This window comes from Pituophis catenifer, unplaced genomic scaffold (assembly GCF_029215685.1).
Source record: "Pituophis catenifer annectens isolate HBS135680 unplaced genomic scaffold, rPitCat1.0.hap2 SCAF_4, whole genome shotgun sequence".
Classification (NCBI taxonomy): domain Eukaryota; kingdom Metazoa; phylum Chordata; class Lepidosauria; order Squamata; family Colubridae; genus Pituophis; species Pituophis catenifer.
In genome coordinates, this window is record NW_027256884.1 from 74,471,651 (window position 1) to 74,486,284 (window position 14,634).

General features: G+C 39.1%; 1 protein-coding gene across 1 annotated transcript in view; it reads left to right on the top strand.

The window, feature by feature from the left end:
• Positions 1-2,222: 2,222 nt before the first annotated feature.
• Positions 2,223-14,634, top strand: part of RIPK4 (receptor interacting serine/threonine kinase 4) — a 34,330-nt gene continuing 21,918 nt past the window's right edge. Inside the window, exon 1 of the mRNA XM_070943495.1 lies at positions 2,223-2,404. Coding sequence (XP_070799596.1) covers positions 2,223-2,404 — 182 coding nt within the window. The remainder of the gene's footprint in view (positions 2,405-14,634) is intronic.

Sequence of the window (14,634 nt, forward strand, 5' to 3'; positions counted from 1 at the left end):
GGAGAAGGAAGTGGGGAAAGACCTCTGAAGAGGATGAAAAGGGTGGGTGTGTGCTGGGATTTGTCACCCTGGGACATCAGCAGTGGCAGCTGCTGAGTGGAAGCAGAGGAAGGACTAAGTGGGGAAAAATATGGGTTCAATGGGGTGGTGAGATAAGAAAGAATTAGCCTGTGTCACACCATTCCCCAGGGGACACCCAAGGGGACTCTTTTCATGTCCCTGTTATTTTCCCACTGAAAATAAGTGGGAAATGGTACCTATTTATCTACTTTCATTTGCCTACTTTCGACCTGCTAGGTGGATAGGAGCTAGGGAAAATTGACTGGACTCGCTCTCCGGTTTTGAACTGCCAAGCTCTCAACCTCTCAATGGTCTTTTGACTAAGTGTCCTAACTACACAACCCACCGTGGCCCCATTAATAACATAATATTTCTCAGAATAGAGCTGGAAGGGACCTTGGAGAACTTCTAGTCCAGCCTCCTGCTCAAGCAGGAGATCCTATACCATTTCAGGTTAAGTGACTGTCCAGTCTCTTCTTAAAACCTTCCAATGATGAAACACTCACAACCTCTGAAGGCAAGCTGTTTCACTGGTTAATTGTCCTCACTGTTAGGAAGTTTCTCCTTAATTCCAGGTTGCTTCTCTCCTTGATTAGTTTCCAACCATTGTTTCTTGTCCTGCCTTCTTGTGTTTTGGAAAATAATTTGACCCCCTCCTCTTTGTGGTAGCCTCTCAAATACTGGAATACTGCTATCATGTCCTTCTTTACTCTAGACTAGCCAAACCCAAATCCTGAAACTGTTCTTCATATATTTTAGTCTCCAGGCCTTTAATCGCCTTAGTTGCTCTTCTTTGCACTTTTTCCAAAGTCTCAATATTTTTTTTGTAATGTGGTGACCAAAACCGGATGCAGTATTCCAGGTGCTGTCTTTCTAAGGATTTATAAAGTGGTATTAATACTTCACATGATTTTGATTCTATCCCTCTGTTTAGGCAACCAAGGATTGTATTAGCTTTTTTGGCTGCTGCTGCACATTGCTGACTCATGTTTAAATGACCATCCACCAGGACTCCAAGGCCCCTCTCACAGTTACTGTTTTTGAGCCACATTTCACCTAATCTGTACTTGTATCTTTGGTTTTTCCTGCCTTAGTGTAAAACCTTACTTTTCTCCACATTAAATTTTATTTTGTTGGACAGGGCGCATTGTTCAAGTCTGTCAAGATCTTTTGGATCCTGAGCTTCTCTTCTGGGGCACTGGTTATTTCTGCCAGTTTAGCGTCATCTGCAAATGTGATGAGTTCCCTTTCTATTCCCTCATCTAAGTCATTTATGAAGATATTGAAGAGTCCTGGGCCTAAGACCGAACCTTGTGGTACCCCACTGCTTACTTCCCTCCATGTAGATATAGTACCACTAAGGACCACTTGCTGAGTAAGGTTTATCAGCTAGTTATTGTTATCAGTGTAATTAATACCAGTCAAAACACAGGGACAACAAAATAACAATTGGAGGTCTTCTTCTCCAACCCCATAGCAGGAGACGCTATGTCATTCAGATCTCTTTGATTAACACTGGAATAAGGAGAAATTTTATGACAATGAGAACAATCAACCAATGGAACAGCTTGCCTTCAGAAGTTGGGGGAACTTCACCACTGGCAGCTTTCAAGAAGAGACTGAACTGCCATTTGTCAGAAATTGTGTAGGTCGGGTCTCCTGCTTGGGCGGCGGGGTGGGGGTGAAGTTTGGATCCCTTCCAACTCTGTTAATCTGTTAAATGAGAATAAAAAAGTGGTCGTTTTTACACTGGAAACGAATATTTCATTGGAAAAGATTCTCTGTTCAGTCTCATGCCGCTTTCTTTTTCTCCCCCTCTTTTGATCAAAAAGAAGATAAAAAACCATTTTCTCTAAAAGATGCCAAAAGTAATCCTGTCCCGGCGCCCCCGCGTTTCCGCGGAAAAACCGTCTTTTACTCCAGCAGGCGATTGTGCAACCGCTGTCTTGTTACAACAGCCACTTCAGCTCCCGGGACTCCTCAGATTACGCTGCCGACGAAGCGGCGAGCAGCGAAGCCCGGAAGTGATGTCATCCTGGGTGCGTGAGTACACCTTGAGTCACCTGGAGAAAAGAGACAGTGGCGAGAAGCGAGGCGGGCAGTGGGTTCGGTGCCTGAGGAGAGAGTCCCGCTGCCACGCTGGGGAGCGCTCCAAGGGCCCCATGGAAACGGAGGGTCGCTCCTCGTGGGCCATGGGGCTGCTGAAAACCTTCGACTCCGGCGAGTTCGTGAGCTGGGAGAAGATCGGCTCCGGGGGCTTCGGGCAGGTTTACAAAGCCCGCCACGTCCAGTGGAAAACATGGCTCGCCATCAAGTGTTCGCCCAGCCTGCATGTGGATGAGAAGTAAGTGCCCACTTTGCGTCCGAAGGAGAAGAGCCGAGTTGGTCGGCGCGCCCCTGGCACGCCGACGCGCCCAAGCCTGCGCTGCAGGAAGCATGAACCGAGTCCCCCAGAGGACAAACTTGCCGGTGACGATGGATTGAGGACACTGCAATGGGGCTGAGACCGTAGATTTGGTGACAGTTCAGTTCGGGGGCGGGAAGGCTTAGAAATTTCCCCCGTGCAATGTTTTAAGAGGACAGCGATACAATCACAGAGAAAAACGGATCGCTTAACTCTGTTGAAATTCCATAGGTGTCAAACGGCTAAGCCATTGCAAAGAGCTTGCCGATCTGTCGTCGAATTGTAAGGCAAGCCTAGAAGGTTTCCAAAAGTTAAACCGCTTACACAATAACATCACTGCAGCGATTTGGAGCTAGTTAGGGAATTCCCGAAACTCTCGTGTTTTGTCTTTCTTTCTGGTTTAATCTTTACTTGCAGAATTCGGAATACATGCTTTGAGACCTGCTTGCAATTAGTCTTAACGCACGGCTTTTCTCTGCTTATCTGCGAGCTTTTTTTTTTTTTTTTTTTTTTTTTTTTTTTACAAATTAGTTCCTAGCGAGTTAAAATAGCGATTTCTTGGCGCTGTTAGGAAGCTTCATTGAGCATCCAGGCGGACTAGTGAAAAGGCACTGCGCCCGCTTGTAGGGCGGCTGTTCTCGTGTGCGCTACAAAGATTATAATGTTGGCTTGCAAAGCAACCGTGAAGAAAGGCAGTGACAGTAACAGAGTTGGAAGGGACCTTGGAGGTCATCTAGTCCAGGGAAAGGAACGGAACGCGAGAAGCGCAGGAAGACGCATCTCAGCTCGACTTAAAGTTCCACAATTCCACTTCATGTTCTTTAACCGTTTGGTTGTATCAAAGCACCCGAGATAGCTTCCCACGGTTCCATTTTTGCAACTCCCACATTACTCGGTGCAGTTCTTGTGCCTCTGGATGTTGCTCCCAGAGTGCAAAACGATTATTTTCATTATACGGTGCCGTTTTACATCGGATTACAAAGGACGCGTTTATACACTCAGGGGAATTTGCCTCTAGATTTGCGCTAATGGCTCCTTTGTAATGCGCCCGATAAAAAGAGGCTGTACAAGCAGAGCGAGTTCAGAACTGCCTGGGACGCTGGAAGCGATTGGCGAGTCGCTGCCTGTGCTCTTCTTGCCCTGCTCTTCCTTCGGGGGGTGGGGTGCTTCAGAATTACGTGGAGAGGACTAGTTATTCGGCAAAAGAGAGAGGCTGGTGGCGTGCAAAGAGGAAAAGGGACAGGCCTGCGTGGTTTTCTGATATAAAGCTGGGTAGATGGTGGGATTGTGTTCACTGGCTTTACCAAAAGCTGCTCTTCAATTTCTGAGAATAGGGCGGCTAACCCTGAATTGTGTTCTTGTTGTGGTTTGCTTGTGTTTGGCCTAACTTATCTGAATCCAGCTAGTGTGGACTTGAAAGCCATGATTCATACCTTAGCATGGTATGTGAACCTAGTCAATTATTGTTAACTGTAGTTAAACAATGTACTGCATGGTATACTGCAGAGTTTCTCAACCTTAGTGACTTTACACTGACCATCGCACTGGTATAGTGTAATGTGTGAACGTAATCAGTGCCATCTTGGGCTGTCAGAGTGTCTTGGGTTATAGTACTGTTCCATTATCTGCAAATTTTCTGCTCTGCCATTTGGAGGTTGCCAACCAATACTTCTAGAAATATTTTTACAAAGAAGCATTGAGTGTTTTTAATCCTTCACAAGGTGTCACTTGTTCCCTAGATTGCAGTGAGTGTTAGATCATGTGTTTTGGTTAAAAGGATCACAGAGCGGATGCTAGAAAAATGTATGCTCAGCCAGAGGACCTTGGAGAGAAACATGTAATATTAGACATTACTGTTAATGTCAAAAAAGGTCTTAATATTAAACACCTGAGAAGAAGCCACATTATGATTTGCTTGTTTTATCTTGTTGACTTGGCACCATAGGTGAAACCACCCAATATGATTCAACATATATGAAAACTAACTACTATCTAGTAGTTGTAGTTTTCTGGATAGTTTTTTTTTAAAGCAATCTATTACATAGTTTTCTTTTTGAGCCCAATTCAATGTATTTTTAACCCCATACTATAATTAAAAATCACCTTAATAAATGTACATACGGTCAGATTTCCCTGTGTTCCAAGTCATTTTGGGAATCTGATGTAATTACAGTGTATAACAACTATGTATGCATGGAATAAAACCACCTTTCTCATCAAGTAGAAATCAGTCACCCTATCAAATATTGTGGGAAGATTCAGGACAGATAAGAGATCATTTGGCTGTGTAGGAACAGAGCCATTACCCCCAAATGCAATGATGATATCAGTTTGGATATTCTTCTCTTAAAAACATATATATTTAAAACTATTAGATTTCTAGGCAGGATAGTTACATAGAAAAAACAGATTAGGTCCATTAAAATCCCGCTCAGTGCAAGAATCCCCTAAAATGGTTTCTCAAACTTGACAATTTTGAGATGTGTAGACTTCAACTCCCAGAATTCCCTAGCCAGAAGCACTGCCCTAAATCATCACCAGCCAATGTGTCTATAACCTTTGCTTGATCTATATGTTATAGGAAGCAGTTGCTGGGGCAGATAAACAGAGAGGTGCCACTGCACTTATTTTCTGCTTATGGGCTTTCTCTTGGCATCTGATTTGGGCATCGTGGGAACAGAATGCTTAGATAGATCCAACTCAGGTTTTATATTTATTTTGGCTTTTGTTTTATGGATCTATATGTACTTTGCTTTATAATTTGAGGTTCTCCCTCGTGGCCAGCTTATTCTCTTAGGGCATTTTTGTAGCCATAAAAAGTTTAACCTGATTGATATCTTCATGCCTGTTTTCTGGGGCCGAGTCTACTGAACAAAGCAATGACAATTTACATATAATCCTGCATGTGATGTACCTATTACCATACCTTTAATACACTCTACAAATAAACTCCATGTCCTCTGCAGCCTGTAGGTGGCGAATAATATATGTATAGATTGCAATAGGCATACTGATCTTCTATGTATATTTCTTAGGTATCTTAGTTTGTAGACTTTTGAGATTTAATGTAATACCATTTATCCACATAGGAAATGTTAAAAGCTCTTGTAGAATCAATTTGTCTGTAAGGTATATGTTTTAAAATAACTAATAATTGCTTGTATATGTGAAAATATCAGGTAGTAAACATGGAGCTAAATTTCAATAATGTGCATATTCTCAAATCTAGTTATAAAGTGCCCTGGTAGAATTTGGTTAAGGACTATTTTGAGAGGCCCTTCATTCACTTTTCTGCCTGTTTTAGGCTATCTGTTCACTGTTTCTTGTAGCTAAACCACGTAATCTTGTGTGTCATGCTGTGTGAAACTATAATTTTATTCTGGTTAAGATAGCTTCAAGAGTTAAATTGTATACTTTATGCAAAATAATATGCAAAAATTGTTCATTTTATATGTAAAAACAATTTCCCAAAACAGATCAAATGGCTCCACACATTTCTGGGGATTTATAACAAGACAGACAATGGCATACACATTACCCAATACTGATAGTCCACAATGTTTGACCACAATTGAGCCCAAAATTTCTACTGCGAAATGAGAGAGTTGTTAAGTGAATTTTGCCACATTTTACGACCTTTCTTGTCACAGTTGTTAAGTGAATCACTGCAGTTATTAAGTTAGTAACATGGTTGTTATGTGAATCTGGTTTCTCAGTTGACTTTGCTTGTCAGACAATCGCAAAACATGATCATGAGACAATGGAAATGCTGCAACAATCATTAGTGTGAAAGCTGGTCATAAGTCACTTTTTTCAGTACCGTTGTAACTTCAAACGGTTACTAAATGAACTGTTGTAAGTTGAGGAGTACCTATATATGCATTTGTCTCCTGTTACAGTGTTTCTTGTAGTATGTTGGGTATAACATTCTATAGTATTCTATAATATTCTAAGCAGCTTTTATCCAATCCAATAACTTGCAAAATAGTGGGAATTATAACTATAATAGTTGGTCGCATAAATTACTCTGGAGTAAAATGATATTTCACCATTGTTATAAACTTGGTTTGTAGGAAAACAATTGGTCGCTTCTGTTTTGGTAGAAATTCAAACGCTAAAAAAATCCCGAAAACAGTTGTAGAGAAAAAAAGTCACCCAATTGAGTATTATATTGTTGAGAATTTATTATCAGTCTTATTCATGAGGTTTTTGATCTTGTGCACGGAGTCTTTTAAATGTGGTCAGAAATGTTGTTAAATAAATATAAAGCAAAAGCACTTGACATATTAAATAAGGGGGAACATTTTCTTTAAGTGAAGAGTGTGAAAATGTGAAAACTGGTACAACACCTAGATCTTGTACTGTGCTCTATTTCAAGACAAACATTTTCTGCCTTTTCTTGTATATATTTGGATGCTAAAGATTGCAGGATGATATTGAAAGTCAGCTCGCTCCATGAAGGTAGTTAAGATATGTTTTTCCTATACAGCTTTGTCTAGACAGATCTGGGTATTTAAGCACTAAGTAAACATAAGGAATTTAGGGTAACTAGCTTTTTGGAATGTGATTGTTTCTGTAATAGCATTTGTACTTCAAAGAGGTACAAATGGGTATTTTCTTTCTAAAATTACCTAGCTGTAGAGATTAAGCTACTTTTGGATTGAAATGGAACAGTCTGTTTCAGAAATGAATAAATCAGTAAATAAAGCATTGCATCAGAGCTGCCATGTCACATCAGATTGGCTGCTCTGTTGATCTTCAATGCCAGGGCCAGAAAATATTTCCAAAGAAATAGATGGGGAAAGTTAAGCAGTCCTTCTTAACATTGTCCAGCTGGAGGCGCTGAGGCAGGGCGCCCCACTTTTCCACATCAGTCTCCATCTCAGAATGGATTGTTCCAGCAATTGGAGTTGAGGCAACTATGCAAAACAGAATAGTTTTATGCAGCTCTGCCACAATGTGTCTGGACCTCAGCCATGATTAATAGAAATATCTACCTCATTCATAAATGATGACTAAATATTGTTGTTAAACTTGTTGCTTCCACAGGAGATATTGCAAAGTCCTGTGCAATATCTAATGCAGAAAAAAAAATAAGGGCAACTCCAATGGTATTGCCCATTGCTTACCAATTACTTGGTGAGCCTGTTGGTATTGATTATGAGCACTAACCATTCCAGACAGCTACAAATCACCAGTCGCTTTAGTTAAATAGCATATCTTCCTGGCTGGGATCCATTCCCAACACATGATCAATTATGTGTTGGTTTGTGCTACTAATCAAACAATGCCTGCTGCAGCTGTAGAGGTCAGAATATACAGCTCAGAAGCAGGAAATGGCCATATATATTAAAAACAATTTGTGTTATTTGAGGCCTGTATTAAGGCTTCAAGACTGGATATATTGGAGAAATATTTATTGCATAGACCTTATATATCATTTTTTAAGATTGTTGGTATTGAGGTAGAATAACAGTTCCTGTACTTGTGGGAATATGCTAGGAAGAAAAAAACCCAAATCTTAACTGCACTAATTAATTAATGCATTAATACATTAATTTGCATGACTAATAATATTCTAATCCAGGAGAGTCTTCAACTACATTTTTAAAAACAACTGTTAATATATATACAGTATTGGAAGTTTTACATAGTGTGAATTGATTTTCCATGGATAGTATTTTAATTCAAGTATCTGTAGATTCTGTTCCTATCTCTGGGAGAGCCTGCAACTGTTTCTTTCTGCTAAGTTTAGTGTTGAAAAACGGAGAGACATAAATCAATGTGTAAAATGTAACTCTTCTAAGAGTTCCTGTGTGTGTTGACAATCTGATGCAATTGAGAGTTCACATCTACATGCTAGAGATTTTTTTGTGATCAGTAAACATTGAGAGTAAAACACCAATCTTTCCCCAGTTCTTGACCTCCAAAATCAAGCCCCATCATTCCTAACCAGCCATATGAGTAATAATTAATGGCTTACTAAGAAAATGCTTGATTATGAACCAAATTTTATCTTTGTAGTTCTTTGGAATCTGGGAAACGCAACACAATTCAAAGTATATTTCTTCCATCTTTCATTGAAATTGCTGAAGATAATTGGTAGTTTGCGCCTTGGTGGCACAGCAGACTAAAGTGCTGTTAAATAGCACCAGCTGCCTGCAATTACTGCAAGTTCAAATCTCACCAGGCTCAAGGTTGACTCAGTCTTCCATCCTTTCGAGGTAGGTAAAATGAGGACCCAGATTGTGGGAGCAATATAAAATTTTGTATAAAAATTTTTGTATAAAAAAAAAAAAGAAAAAGAAAAAAAAGAACACCACTGGGGGGCGGGGGAGGCGAAAGCCCTACTAAGCAGGTATATACAAAAGTATGAAGGCTATTGCTTAACGCATTGTAAGCTGCCCTGAGTCTCCGGAGAAGGGTGGCATATAAATAGAATAAATAAATAAATAAATCTGGAGGTGACAGAAATATCAGGGAGGGTAAGAGAATCATATTACTGTAATTAGTATTTTTAAGAGTTCTTAATATTGGTAATGCAGACTACTGTATTTGTCTCTGGCACTTATTATTTGGCTTAATTTTTTAGGCTGAGTTGTAAGGATTGTCTGGGGTCAGAATATTTGTATTTCTCTCAAAGTTGTCTGCTTAATTCCAAAATACTTGGCTTAGATTGTGTAGTATGTGAATTGGAATTTTAGGTGTCAACCCAGGGAACAAAGCTGCTGTTTGGGCTCCTTTACTTGTTGGATAAGCACACATTTTCCACAAGTGAGTAATACAGCAAAGCACCTTGGGAGGTAATTATTGTGGCTATTCTCCCTCCCAGTTGTATACTCCCAGGCTTTTTATTACCCTAGTGGAATTGTGGTGGGCAGTGAGAAAATAAAATGTAAAGCAAAACATTAAAATTTTCAACCAGGAAAGAGAAGATGGTGTTTAATTCCTAATAAACTGTTTTCCTTCACTCCCATTTTATTCTCTTGAGCTACTCAAGGATGTCATGTTGAATTCATACAATCTTCTGTTTAGTATTGGACACCACTGGACAGGGAAACCTTTACCTTTAGTATGGCATACATTAGAAACTTTAATTCAGATCAGATTTGTGGTACCATTTATTCACATATCTCCCTCCCCACTGAATCTTTATGGTTCAGTTTGTATCCCCCTCCAATGAAGCAAAATTATTTTGCATTTTATTCATGGCCCTTCATTTCATCTTTCCATGCCCTTTCCCTATCGTTATACTTTAGTACAGTGGTGGTATTCAGCTGGTTCTATCTGGTTCAGGCAAATCAGTAGTGGCTGCTGTGGGAGGCTATCGGTGCAGAAGGTGATCTCGTACGTACACAGGTCCTAAGCCATGGAGCTTACCACCTTTAAAGGTGGTAACCAGCACCTTGAATTGCACCCGGAAGACCACCGGGAGCCAATGCAGCTCACGCAGGAGAGGTGTTACATGGGTGTCGCTCCCATAATCACCTGTGTGGCCGCATTCTGGACCAGTTGGAGCCTCTGTGCTCTTCAAGGGGAGCCCCATGTAGAGAGCATTACAGTAGTCCAGACGGGAGGTGATGAGGGCATGAGTGACCGTGCGCAAGGCGTACTTTAGTATACTTTATTGCTATACTTTAGTACAATATATACTGTATGCTTCTTGATATAAGGCATTACTGATTTTCCGTTTCTTAAAGCACCACACATCTTGCTTCTGAGCAGGAGTGTTTTAAACATTATAAAACCGCTATAGGTCACAGCATCTGGTGACACCAGTTGCACTTGAGAAGCCAAGCAGGGTCAGTTCAGATTAGTGCTGGATGGAAGACGACAGGTGTTTCTTGAGGATAGGTCACGATGATGTGTACAATGGCACAATCCAAGACCTAATCTTTTTAAAGTATGAGTCCAGTGCGGTAAAAAGGGAAAGGGGCTTCAATTGCATCCACCATATTAACTTTTTTGACACACACACACACACACACACACACACACACACACACACACAGTATGCCCTTGGAGACAGCCATAAAATCCAGGAAGTTGTAGATTAGGTTATGAAGCTAAAAAGCACTTCAGAAGAAGCAGTGGCCAATCACTTCCATTTTGTTCTTACAGAAACAACATGAGTATGGCCATAGGGTCAACAGTAGCTGAGTCCTATTCAGAGAAGAATTTACCTTTTAATGAGGATAAACTAAATTGTAGCTGAATTAACAATCAGTGAAACCTTCCTGATAGTAATTTTCTTTTAACAGAAAATTTGGGTGTCTGCTATGCTGGTATAACTGTTATACAGTAGTCTTCGACTTACAACAGTTTGTTTAGTAACAGTTCAAAATTACAATGGCGCTGAAAAAAAGTGACTTACAACCGTTTTCACACTTAGAACCATTGCAGCAGCCTCATGGTCACATGATTAAAATTCAGACACCTGGCAACTGACTCATATTTATGACGGTTGCAGTATCCTAGGGCCATGTAATCATGTTTTGTGACCTTCTCAGAAGAAAAGTCAATGGGGAGGTCAGATTCACTTAACAACTGAGTTACTAGCTTAACAACTGCAGTGATTCACTAAACAACTAGGGCAAGAAAGGTCATAAAGCGGAGCAAAACTCACTTAACAAATGTCTCACTTAGCAACAGAAATTTTGGGCTCAATTGGGTCGTAAATTGAGGACTACCTGTAATTGAATCAACAATAAAAACTATAGAAAGATGAACTTTGGCTTGACTGTTATCCAAGCTGCTGAAGATAATTAACATAATGCTTCAAATACAATGACGTTCTGTATCTTGTGAACTTTGAACATGTGTTCTCTGTCTTAATTGAATCTTTTTTTTTTTTTTTGCATTTACTGCAGTTAAGGTAATAAAGATGTGCTTATCCCAACATAGAAAAATGGGAAAGCTCAGCCTCAACCTTGTGTGCCATAGAACTCCACCCACTTTGTCTTGCCTTGCACTCAACAATAATCCTTGTTCCTTCACAAATATTAACCATAATATTATTCTGCCTTATTCAGAAGATGTTAGCATTTCTTAAAGGGCCAGTAAATAGACTGCTCAAGCATCCTTCATATGATGGTCCAAACCCTTTATAATATCTAAATATTATACTTAATAAAGAAATTCAAAGTGCATGTATTTTTCATCTGTTGGCATATGTTCAATGTGCAGTGAAATGTGAAAAATGTAATGCAGGTCATACTGCAATATGAAGAATTAGATCCAGGGAAGAATAGAGGGTGACTGTTTTCAGGTAACAGAAAATAAACCTTTACAGAGTCTTTATTTCTGTGATGACTATGACTATTTTCAAAAGGCTAATCTTGCTACTTGTATTTCTCCCAATATAGTATTGTTTAGAAATTATGAGTAGCATGAACATTTAAATAAAACAGATTGGTCTGATTTTGGAGAAGTAGTAGTACATTCACCAGAATGCATCCTAGTTTTTTGTCCATTGTGTGATTTTAATTTTAAAAAGCATTCATTTCTCCAGAGCAATTTCACCAGGTAGCCTAGAGGATGTCTATAGCCTAGAGGATGTATATGTATATTCACCAGGTAGCCTAGAGATGTACCTACGAGACCACCTTCTGCCACTGATAACCTCCCACCGACCAATACGCTCCCACAGAGGGGGTCTCCTCAGGGTGCCGTTGGTCAAGCAATGTTGACTGGTGATCCCCAGGGGGAGAGCCTTCTCTGTGGGGGCACTCGCTCTCTGGAACAAGCTACCCCCAGGGATACGATTGATCCCGGACCTCCATACTTTCCGCCGGGCTCTGAAGACCTTCTTTCAGCAAGCCGGGCTGGCTTAAAATTTTTAATTGTTTTATGGGTAAGGGGTTTTAAATTGGGGAAGCCAAATGGATTTAATTATGTTTTAAATTATTTTAATTTTCATATTGTATGTATTTTAATCCTGGCTGTTCACCGCCCTGAGTCCCTCTGGGAGAAGGGCGGTATAAAAATTTAATAAATTCAATTCAATTTAATTCAATTCAGATACGGTCTTATTTTTCTTCCTTTTGATCTCTTTGCTTTGAGTCATAATCAAGAAAAGAGTACAAACCACAAGCACAAACTTTAAGCAGTCTCATGATTTAGTGAATAGTTTGATTTTGTATGGGGTAAATAAAAGTGTCGGTTTCTTCCTACTATGGTAATGTGGTCTAAAATATAAATGAATGAGTATTTTAACAAAAAAGAAGAATATAACTATTTCTCCAAAGCATTTATCATGAGTTGGAGAAACTGCCATACACATTTTGCAAGTCTGTTTAACTATCACCTTGGGACTAGTGCTAACTGTTTATTTCAGTTATCAGAGCAAAGTTTATTCATGTTCAGATATTTTTATTCAAAGAATTTAACCCTCTTCTTTCTCAGAAATTTTGCATCACGTAGTATGTTGTGTTCTGGCTTGTTGAACACGCTGGATTCCTTTGTGAAGTCAGGCAATATAAATTTGGCCAATTCCTAGATTTTCTCTCCTGTTTTTTAACTGGTTTTGCCTTGCATCTCTCTGCATTGGTTAGGAAATTGGACAGGACATAAAATAACCTTCAAATAAACCAGGGAACCACAAATTAACCATATATAGCAAGAAAGCATTATTACAGCAGTGGATTACTGCCCTAAAAGAAATCAATGTATTCACAGTCTCCTTTCACTCATCACATAAGTCGGAAAATAAACCACATGATGGTTTTAATCAGATCATGAATGCAATAATTGTCTGTGGGTCTGAGTAACCCTAATTCTGAATATTTGGAAACTATTTTACAATACTTAAGCTTTCATCTAAGTAATCCATGAAATGAAAATAACTATGGGGCCATTATTTATTAGCAAGTGTTCGCTTTTAATAGTAGAGGAAGAATGTGAGGAATAATTAGAATGATTCCTAATTGAACAGATATTAAATAGGGGTGACCATGATCTAAAAAAAGATAACTTTCTCTCTAAGGTAGCATGGATAAACAGCAGATTTTTTTAAGGCAGTTTGATTTGTCTTTATTAAAAGCTAACTTTCCAATAATTGTTTTGAAGATTAAAGTTTTTTCTGACAAGGCAGTGCATAGCTAGCTTCTGAATCATAGTTCTGGTAATGTCCATATTTCTTAAGATATATCTTTTTAGGTGTTTGAACTTCTGCAGCTGAAAACAAATAAGTGGTGGCATTTAAGCATGGCAAGTAAATTTACCAAGAGAAGCCAGATATTAGAATTATACAGCAATGGGACCTATTCAAAAATACCTCTTGTGCATTTCTCTCTCCAGTGTCAAATTCTGAAGGAACTGGCTCTTGGCAGATGCCTGGTACCTGTGGGGATCATAGTGATCAAGCAACTATGAAACCCGAAATAGCTCTTATCCTCTCTTCACACCGAAGTTTGATTTTGCACACTGAGATTCTGTGAAGCTATGGAAATTTTCCACTAAGCAACTTACATGGAGGCAGAAAGTTCGTTTGTCTTATGTTATGGATATTCTGAAGAGCAACCCATGCTTGCTTCTAATTCTAAATCAATAAAATGCTACTATGTAGGCTGGTCAAACATCTGTAGTGAGTGGTTTTCATAGGTTAGCCAATTCTTGCAGCATCATGCACTGTCATGTGAAATCTGAATCTATTTTTTCCACATCTTTAATTTATCTTTTTAATTTAAAAAGCACTTTTAACATTTTGAAAAAATGGCACCAGGAGCCTAAAAATGATTGATCTTGATTAATTGGAGTAAATCAGCTTTAAAACTGCCTTATTTTAGCCAATTATAGTTAAGATAAATGATTATTCAAGTTCAACATCTCAGTAAGCTATATTTAAATTTGAAGCATAGGTTTTCATGGCCACATGAAAAGTAGAAAAATGTCTGTCTGAATTCTCCCAGGGCTTGTCTTTCCTAAAGTAAGTCTGTGTATAAAATATGTATAAAGCCACCCCCAAAAGCCATGATTTGTTTTTGCCATGGTTTATTAAATAAACCAATAACAAACTGAAGTTTTTCAAATGAGAAAAGTAATTATAGTTTATTCAGTCAGTCCTGGTTTTTACCATTCTTTTCTGCCAGTACCCAGAAACAAACTGGGAAAATATAAAAATAAACCAGGATTAAATGGGTTCAGCCAAAGCTGTGCTTAAAATAATGAAT